This window comes from Felis catus, chromosome A3 (assembly GCF_018350175.1).
Source record: "Felis catus isolate Fca126 chromosome A3, F.catus_Fca126_mat1.0, whole genome shotgun sequence".
NCBI lineage: Eukaryota > Metazoa > Chordata > Mammalia > Carnivora > Felidae > Felis > Felis catus.
The window spans coordinates 90,077,931-90,087,998 of record NC_058370.1 but is presented as its reverse complement, the minus strand read 5'-3'; the positions used below and the strand labels follow the sequence as shown (position 1 = coordinate 90,087,998).

Below are 10,068 nucleotides of genomic sequence, written 5' to 3'. Positions count from 1 at the left end.
GGCTGCCTCTGGGGCCGCTGGAGGGAAAGGAAGGCAGTGATAGGACAGGCACTCTTCCTCCTTCCCAGACTCACTTGGCCCCATGTTCCCACTTACACTGGAACTACAGAAAAAAGAATTTCTGATACCTGGGAGTTAAGAACCCAAGAGAAGAAGAATATAGAGACTTGGTTCTTCCAGGGGAAAAGTTCAAGGACACTAACCTAAGTGATAAAGAACTTAATATATTCAGGACACAAAACTTCAAAATGAAGCCAAACTTCATACGTTTGCAGAATTTTTCCTATAGAAGTTTAATATAAAAAGAAACATGTTTCTCTTATGCAAGGTATTTACCCTCTTGCCGTCACCTGAGGGGTCATAAGCAGTACCATTATTTCTAGGCCACCTTACAATGCTAGACTCAGCTCATAGAAAGGAAAATATAGAATCAACTGCAGTCTCAAACCGCTTCCTAAATGTTGCCTGAGTCAGAAAAGAATAAACAACATCATAAAATCGGTAGGGTGGGGTGGCAAGGGAATGTAATCATTCATTTGGTATAACCTGGCACTCCAAACAAAGGCTCTATTATCTTTAGCTGAAAGCTTTTAGGGCATACGGAGGAAGTGAATGGGATGACCCACTTGAGACAACACCAAAAGAACAGAGAATTTCACAGCCCTGGAAGACGCAACAGGCAGACAAAAACCACTCAACAGTTCACTGTGAACTGGGACACACCTTCAATACCAGCACAGCTCAAATTCCATTTTCCCCTCACCTTTCCCCAAACAACCAGACCTTTCAGTTAGCCTGTTTAGACAACACTTGATCAAACAGATCACTCTAGAGCACACACACACACACACACAAAATAAGTTAATGGTTATTTTATTGTAGAAGAAAAAATATCCTGAAATATTTGTTAAATAACAATACTTCCTGACAAAAATCATTCTTCAGGGTTTTCAAGCCCCACCATCTGGTCAAGGTGGGCTGTCCCTCATCCATGTAATCAGCTTCATTAATATTGTCATAAACCACAGAAAAACCCAAAGATTTTCTAAATGGCTTCCAAATTTCTGCAGAGATGCCCTTAAAAATTCCAAAGGTAAACAATAAACAAGTTGGCAGAGAAACCAGAAGGCTAGCTGAGAAGAAAAAAAATGTTAACAACTGGTGAATGTAGAACAAAGGGTATGTAAGTGTTCACTACACCATTTTAACAACTTAATTTTTTAATTGCAGCCAGACTGAAAAGTTGTCTTAGCATGGTCATGCTATTCTCCACACTTGCCTAAGAAATACAGCCAATTATTTTTTTTCAAACCAGAAACAGAAAATCAGTTTTCCCCCAGGTGATACTCACTTTCAATTCTGTCTAAAAAAGCTTTTAGAGCTTTCTGGAAAGTTTAAATTAAGGGGCTACAGTACACTGGTATGGTTTTATAATTCTTGGGAGGTGTTCAAGTCAAGTTCTCATCGAAGGTCTGTGATGGTCACTGCTCTGTCCACAACGGTCACGTGGCTGCAGCTCTACAACAGGGAAAAAGAAAGAAAGAGAAAGTCCTAAAAAATTCTAAGAAGTCATTTGTTTAAAACTTACTTAACATGCTTATTCTGACCAGTGGTTCCCAGTCTGGAAGCCAGGCTGCTACTTAAATGGCAGTTATGGTAAGGGGTCTGGGAATCAGTAACTTTCTAATCCCTACCTGTACATAGCCTGAATCAACGTGGGCCCATATATCTTCATTCACTTTTCAAATGAATGTATATTCCAGAGACATTCACAAAATACAGACTTATTTGAAAGAATTGCTGAATTCGTTAGTTTTTTGGGGGTCACTATGTCAACCAGCTAATACAGCGTACCCACTGACACATGGCGAACGCTTACTTTTGGCATGCAAAGAGGCCTTTATAACAGAAAACCTGGGCACTTTTCTTGCAGCCTCTGTTTCATCATCCTGGTACCTAGACACTTATTACATTCTAAGGCAGACTGACCTATTTTTCAACAGATCTGTCAGAAAGTGCTTTCTCATGCTCAGCTGAAAACTCATTCCACGAGGTCTTAGTTTTAGTTCTGGGAGTCCTAAGAAATGCACTCGATACCTTTCTATACAACAATTCTTCTGAAACTTAAAGCCGGTTTTCAGAGCCTCCCTGAGGTTTCACTTCTAAACATCCCCAGTTCCTTTTATGTGACAAGGTTCTGAGTCCCTTTTCCATACTGGTCACTTTTTAATGAACCCAAAAGAAATAACACCCCTCAGCCAGCAAGGAGTGAAGCAGCCTATCACATTAGATTTGAGAGGCAAATTGAAACATACTGCTCTAACAGCAACTGAAACTTTTTATTCACAGAATACAACTTAGGAAAACAAGCTTCCTAGAAAGGTCATAAAAATCCCTATTATTTAAGCAAAATTGCAAAATCAAATATATTTTACCTATCTTAAATGGCTTTTTTCCTTTGAATTCAAATCCCTTATTGAAGTACAGGCTTAGCAACTGGTGTTGACGAAGGGAAAAAACCTAACATTTAACAAGCCAGCTCCTGCACCAGGTGCTTTCTGCATATTACTTCATTTCATCCTCTCAATAACCCTATCAAGTAGGTATTACCATCACTGTCACTCCCCTTTACAGATAAGAGGCTGAGGCCCAGGAAGATGAAGTCTGATCAAAGTGAGACAGTCCTTCGATGGCAGAGCTACGACTCAAATCCACTGCTATCCCACACTGCTTCCCATGTATGTCCTTATTGGGAAGATTTGCAAAGATAAGTGACGAGGCTGATCTTCTATGTGGGTCAGAAAAGACAATGCACCTCATCAGCTCTGACCGTCCTCCCTGCTTGAAGCACAGCCCTGATTTCTTCTACACAGATACATACGCAGAAGAGAGGTGGATCTTTGCTGTGTGGATGAAATCCTTTCTGGCGACAGGAGGAAATCTCCTCTAGTCCATGGTCAGTTAGTTTAAAGAATCCAGTTCTGCAATAAGAAAAAGCAGGCCCAAATCAAGCAAAGGTGTCTACCCAGTCCCAAACACACACACAGAACTCATTTTGAGACAGCTTCAAAACTATGCTGGCACACAGGTCTCTTTTCTGGTGAATGAATCAGTTAGGGAATGACTCATCACTGCCACCACACTAGTTTTGCTGGGAGAATTCATAGTAAATAACAGGATTTAGAATGAAAAAGAATTTAACTGAGATAATTTGTTTGATTTTAAATTCTCTAATCTGACATCAGTCTTTTGAAATTCCCATTGCTTCAAGTCAAACACTTCAAATTTCTTATGTCCTTTTCTTAGAAAAGCATTGAAATTGTTGCTTTGATATCTTTTTAAACAAGAATAGTAAGAGTATCCGGATATGGTGCTTAAAAGGAAACCTTTTAGAACAGCCAGTTAATACCACAGTCTATATACTTTACACAGAACAAGGTCTTCCAAATAGAGAACTTTTCCTTGGAGGCTTTTCCCCACTGTCTCCTTGTAATGCCCAGAACCACATCTATGTACTTACTCCTGGAACTTGGGGGAGCAAACAATGGCTATTGACTCTGGCAACATCATCTGGTAGGAACAATGAGTGTGTAGGTCAACACTGGAGAGGAAGGCGGTCTGCGTGGGATGAGTCTGAGAAGAGAAAAACATGTCTGAGACCCTCTGAGTGAAACAGCCAAGCCTGGCCCATAAAGGAAACAGATCCAAATGGTTCTCAATAGCTGGCCACAATCCCCTCACAAGTACAAAGTCACTGGCAGCCACAAGAGGGTATGCCTGAAGTTCATTACTTTTGAGCACTGTAAACAAATATAGGTTAACATGAGTATGAGAGGAAACTCATAATTTCTAATTGGTCATCAAGACTTATTTGGCCCCTCACAAGCTCTCTCAGGGCAATGGAGAGTCATCCATTCTGGAATAGATGGTATATGCTGTCCAATATTTCAAAATGATAAAAGTCAAGGACTTAACAAACCACAGTTGGATGAATGATTCCTCTTCCAGACAGAAGTGTTAAAAGGTCAAGAATGAGTGTGGAGCTCTACGGGCAATGACAAAAGCTGTCCTATGGCTAAAGCATACCATCCAAGGATAGGAGAAGCAGGGGACAATAGTAGTTACATCATACAAAGGACCCTATCTTGTTTGGGAAAAGGACCAAGATACTGAAATTTGAGGGTAATCAGTTAAAGCACCATCGAAATGTACATTCAGTTTCTATTGTTTTCAATCATTTAATGTTTTATTGAACACGTTCTTTTTTACAAATGAATAACCATATAATGCCTTATGTTAATCTTAGAAGGGTGTGACCGTAGAGAACAAGAATGGAAAAAGACGACCCAATATGACTCAAAAAGACCACCAACCTTCACTGACAGAAAGCACAGAAAATAAATAAGTGTACTTGATCAGCATTTTCAAACTTGCCATGTACAAAATGAAGCTCCTGAGGAGCCTGTCAAAAGCACATGTGCCCCACCCCTAGAAATAGCCATCCTGAAATTTTAAAAAGCCATTCAATGATTCTTATGTGCAGCATCATCTGAGAAGCACCACCCCACAGAATGCTGTGACCAGCTCACTGTGGAAGAGGCCTGCAGGACAGGAACGTGTTAGCTGAGTGCTGACAGCAAATCCACACGCAGATCCTCATCGGGCAGGTAAGAACTTTGGTGACTACAAAGGAAAAATAGTTTCTACCTAATAATATGATCCTACAGACTGCTAGGGACAAAAGGCCTGTGCCAACACCTTTCATCCCACAGTTAGAACAAAGAATTTTAACTGGGACAAACAAGGCCATGGAACAAGCTGATCCAGGCCTCTGATCTAAAGTAGAAAGACAATATAGGGATACATAGGAGCTCAATAAATAATTGTTAAACTAAATCAAAAAACCCTGTCTTGAGTCTCTATTCCCCTCTATTGTGCTTTCTCTTTCTCCTTCCCTTAACAATTGGATTTCTTGAAAAAAATAGTTTTGTCCATCATGCTGGAGACAGAGGAAGGCATTTTTATGAAGAGAAAACAATAAACCAAGGGAGCAGAAATGAACAAGAACAGCAGATGCTGGGGGCAGCCTCGGTGCCTGGATGGGAGCAGAGCAGCCATAGGACAGGGATACGAGCTAAGGCAGGGCTGAAGCCAGATGAAGGAGTCTCCCGAATACTGGACTGGAGGCTCACACAGTAGTTGGTGATCAATACATGACCATACAAACTTTTTGACCCGGGAACCTGATTTTACAGCTGGCAAAGTGGAGAAGGAAGAACTGATCTTCTGCATAATTCTCTTGCCAATTTTAAGATCTGAGCAAACCTTACAGCCTGCTTGTTTGTTTGTTTTTAATCTCCAGTTAGGAAGGAATGGCACAGAAATTATCATAGGGGAAAAGAGCTGAAATACTATAAACTTCAGCTCTAAATTTGTTCCTAGCTGAACCCTGATTTAGAAATCCTTTTATTCATTTGCGGCTGAATTCTATCTGCAGTCTAAACCGTGATTATTCCAAACTTTCCCCCATCTCCTCCAGTTCCTAAAACCACCCGTCTCCCTCCTGCCAGGCAGTGAATCTAGACTGCAACACTGTTGAATGAAAGGAATTCCGTCAACCCCTCCAAACAGACCTCCAAAATCTCTGTATCTTTCTTTCTTCCTTCAATTCTGTCTCAGAGGGATGAGTGTTTTCTCCCCCATATGAAGATGAGCCCCCTTTTTGTACTTTTGATTTAATACTTTCCTACCTCCGCATTCCCTTGTCTCTGCCCCTTTACATCTCCTCTCCTGGCTCCACTATGCTCCACTAAGCTCTGCTGGCTCACTGGGTGTACAAACATATTGAAACAACTACATACAAGAATGTAAGTAAACCTTAAAAATGTTGAGCAAAAGAAGCCAGATACAGAAGAATATGTATCATATAATTCTATTTATATAAAGCTCAAAACCAGGCAAAACTAAACTGTTGAGTTCAGGGATATACATTTAGGGTAGTAAAACTATAAAGAAAGCAAAGGACTTCTGGAAAAGTCAGGAGAGAGACTGCCTGTATCAGAGGGGAAGCGGACAGGACAAGAGCATGGGGGTGGGACCATGCCTCTCACAATGTTCTATCTCTTGACCTGCGTCATGCACGTACACAGATGTTTTGTTTCATGATTCACTGAAATATCCATTTACCCTTATGTACTTTCTTATATATTTCAAATACAAAGGTTTCAAAAAAACAAAATCAAAACAAAACACATGTTCAAACCTTTATGCTAAACCATAAATCAAGCAAATATTCTCTCAACCTGGCTACTCCTTAAGCCACCATCCCATTTTCTTCCTTTCCCCGTGAGTTAAACTCTTCAAAAAATTGGTGTGTAGGGGTGCCTGGCTAGCGCAGTTGGCAGAGCACGTGACTTTTGATCTCAGAGTTGTGGGTTCAAGCCCCATGTTGGGCGTTAGAGATTACATAAAAATAAAATCTTAAGGGGCGCCTGGGTGGCTCAGTCGGCTGAGCGGCCGACTTCGGCTCAGGTCATGATCTCACAGTCCATGAGTTCGAGCCCTGCGTCGGGCTCTGTGCTGACAGCTCGGAGCCTGGAGCCTGTTTCAGATTCTGTGCCTCCTTCTCTCTCTGACCCTCCCCTGTTCATGCTCTCTGTCTCAAAAATAAATAAACATTTAAAAAAAATTAAAAATAAATAAATAAATAAAAAATAAAATCTTAAAAAAAAATTAGTGCCCGTCTCACCATGACCACATCCTCGATCCCCATTACTTCTTAAACGTTTGCAGTGCTCTTCCTCCTCTGGCTCTGTGCCTTTACAATGTCCTTGCCCTGCTCTCACGCCTCTTTGCTTCATTACCAACTATTCCCTGCGCTCCCCTGGGTGGCCTGCCCCCAAGCTTGCTCTCCATTCTTCTCCAGTGCCAAGGCTTCTCAGGTCGGCTCTATGCAGAGGTCTCCCAGATCTCTTTCCCATCTTGACCCTGCCCCCCAGCGCCAGCCACACTGCCAACTGCCTGATAACTACCTCCACTGACAAAATGTCTCACATACACTTTAAATTCAACATGCTCAGAACTGAACACACAATTAGCCCTGCTTCCAAAGTAAGCTATCCTCCTGGAGCCCCTGTTTCTGCTTATGGGATAATCATTGCCAGCCCTGTGAGTCAGGCCTGCTCTCTGTCATCACTGGCTTTTACTCATCATCCTCTCACTCATTCCCCACATCCTCTGAAATTCAACATTCATCTCCTTCCCAAATTCAATGCCATCACCCTAGCTCTCATCATTAGATTTTATCAGCACGCTAACCTCTTAAATGATCTCCCTGCCTCGACCTACTTTAAAACTGCCTTTATGTTAGATATACTAAAGAATGGCTTTGATCATATCATTCATTGCTCTACTCAAAAACCTTTAAAAGTTCCCCACTTACTAAAAAGCAGAACTATTCTGCCTATCCACCCAAGATCCTCCCCCCAAGAACACTGCTCCAATGTATCACATTAAAGCCTATTTATCTACTACGATTCCTGACATAAACCCCAAACTGGACCTCAACGTCTTAGGAACACAGTCTGCTTATTCCAGTGCTGCCCCCTGCATATGGAATTCTCCCTTAGCCTATCGTGTCAAAATCTTAGTAAATCCTGCCAGGTGCAGTCCTTCCCTCCTCGATTTGATTGTGCTGTTTGTACTTCTCGAGGCACTTGGCACATTCTGCCTCCCGGGAAGACTTACTACTTGTCTCTTTGTCTAATCTACTTTATGAGACTAAAGTCGTGTCTTTCTCAAATTTGTATCCCCCAGCAGGTAAGAAAAAAGTTCTCTACTTCCCATATACTATAATGGAAGATACACAATAGAAGGCAAATACTAATGTCACAGAATGGAGAAAGGACACAGGCACATGGGACTGCCTCCCAGGTCAGCATTTCCCAAATTGTAACATACAGGTATGTGTGATCTCCCCAAATCCAGAAACGAGCTGACTTGCTTGTATGTAAGCCTATCACACAACACGAAAAGTAGCTTGGTTTGTGGAGTGACCGGCTGAAAAGGAATAGGAAGGAAAATGCAGAAATACTCTTTAGGGATAGAATTACCTTTTACCTAAATATCACCAGAAGGCTACAGAAGACACTTGAAAATCCACTATATTAAGGACCCTACTGGTTTACATAAAGGTGTATGCTGCTTTATGCTTTAACAAAGACCAAATGCAAGCATTTGAATTAATTAACTTCCTTGGTTCATTAAAATATTTTCAGGATATTTTCAGGAACACCATTTGTATGAAGTAGGCAGAACCTCCACAGTCAATATCCACATATACTCTAAGCCAGCATTTTATCACCATTCACACTCACAAGGAAACTGGGACTTTAGGGAAAGAAGTTCATTTTCATTAAACCATTTTTTTTAAATGAAGAAAATGAAAAGGCCCTAAGTAGTTCCCAGAAATCAATACTGGAGTGGAAGCGGTCAAGTATGCTAGGAACGTCAAGTCTGCATCTGAAAGAGGGAAAAACCTGCATCTAAATAATCTGCACGCAATTCACTTTGCTCAAAGAAAGAAACAAGCAGTGTGTTTACAACATGGTGAGAGAAGAAAGGACTAACCCTCAGAGAGCTCGGAATTGCTTACATGAATCCAGCCCAGTGTGATGAGACCCTGCTGATCCTGTATGAGGAAAAGTTCTTCTTCGTTCTCGGTGTTGCAATAATCAGACCCGGCACTTTGCTTGGGGATGAGAACATGGGTAATGGTGAATTCATTCCTCATCTGTCAAAGGAGAAAAACAGCCTGTCACCACTCCCTGGCACTTGTGCAACCCCACATGGTCACAGCTGTGGCAAGTTAAACCATCTATACAAGCGAAGGCCCTTCCCACCCCAGCAAGAGTCCTTGTGCTCCTTGAGTCCCTCACCTCAGCGGTTCCCAACCTTAGCTGCTCACGTGCACTGCAAAGGGCATCTGCAAAGCCACAGGTGCCTCTGGCTGCAGCCACAAGTGTCTGCCTGTGATTCCCAAGAAGCTCCAGGATAGTACCATTTCTCTTCTTTTGCTCATGTCTAGGGTAGCTTCCCTCTTACTGTTTCTCTTAGTCCTTCTCATCCTCAAAGGCTCAGTGTTAGTCTATTGCCTTCACTCATTTATTCATTCAGTAGTTAGTAATGGGTTCTTCAAGTGCCTCTATTCAGTGATCTTTCCTTCCTCCCAACTCCTAGTGCTCTACTGCGTATACCATTCAGCATGCTATTTCTCTTCAGGGGTGTAGCTCCCATTGCTCCAAAATGCTTTGGTAGGTTTTGTGGATGCATGCTGGGCTCATAGCCTTACATATGTTATATTCCCAGGCCTACCATAAAGCAGGTACTCAGAAACTGATATATAGGTAACGCTGACTCTTGGTCTCCCAAGTTTAGAATTAGCTATTTCTTACTACTAGAATTAAAATAATCAGTTCGATTCAAGGGACTGAGAAAATCAATGAAATACAAGGTCACCAAATCCAAAGTAACATTGCATTATGCTATCCATGGTTCCTTCTGCAGAGGGATCGTTGCAAAGAGTAACTGACCCTGGATATCTTCTCTCAGAGTCACAGGAGGCCAAGGGGGAAGAAACAGGCTCAGCTCAGGAAAGCATTTGTTTTTTACCAGTTTTCCACAGAGAATTCCACATGTCTCTACTCCCCGGGCAGTGTTGGCACTGGCTAACTGGAGGAACTGCGGGCAGAGCCTCCCAGGCACCACCACATGGCGCAGTCCGTCGATTGTAGGAGCTGTAATGGAGAAAGGAGAAAAGTGTAAGACCACAGGGAGAGGCTTCCCAAGCAGGCCCCAGAGTAGGCAGTCCTGGGAGGGCAAAGCCAAATCACTGGGGTTCCTCGAACTATGGGCAGTGAGTGGGGATCTCAGCCTAACGACAGAAGGAAGAGGGTTGTGGGCACAGCCATTGCAAGTACATTACTTTAAGAAAACAGGCTTTAATCACTCAAGATGAGGGTAAACTACTACTTAAAACAAGTTCTTGGGGTGCCTAGGTGGCTTGGTCAG

The 10,068-nt window shown here is 42.2% G+C and overlaps 1 protein-coding gene across 3 annotated transcripts in view; it reads right to left on the bottom strand.

Annotated features, from left to right (window-relative positions):
- Positions 1-857: 857 nt before the first annotated feature.
- Positions 858-10,068, bottom strand: part of STAMBP (STAM binding protein) — a 37,679-nt gene continuing 28,468 nt past the window's right edge. For all 3 annotated transcript variants that reach the window (XM_045054416.1, XM_003984128.6, XM_006930193.5), the window contains exons 6-10: positions 9,670-9,794; positions 8,654-8,791; positions 3,521-3,633; positions 2,882-2,981; positions 858-1,518 (exon numbers count right to left, since the gene is read on the bottom strand). In XM_045054416.1, the coding sequence (XP_044910351.1) occupies positions 1,462-1,518; positions 2,882-2,981; positions 3,521-3,633; positions 8,654-8,791; positions 9,670-9,794 (533 nt within the window). In that variant the 3' untranslated portion in view covers positions 858-1,461. The remainder of the gene's footprint in view (positions 1,519-2,881; positions 2,982-3,520; positions 3,634-8,653; positions 8,792-9,669; positions 9,795-10,068) is intronic.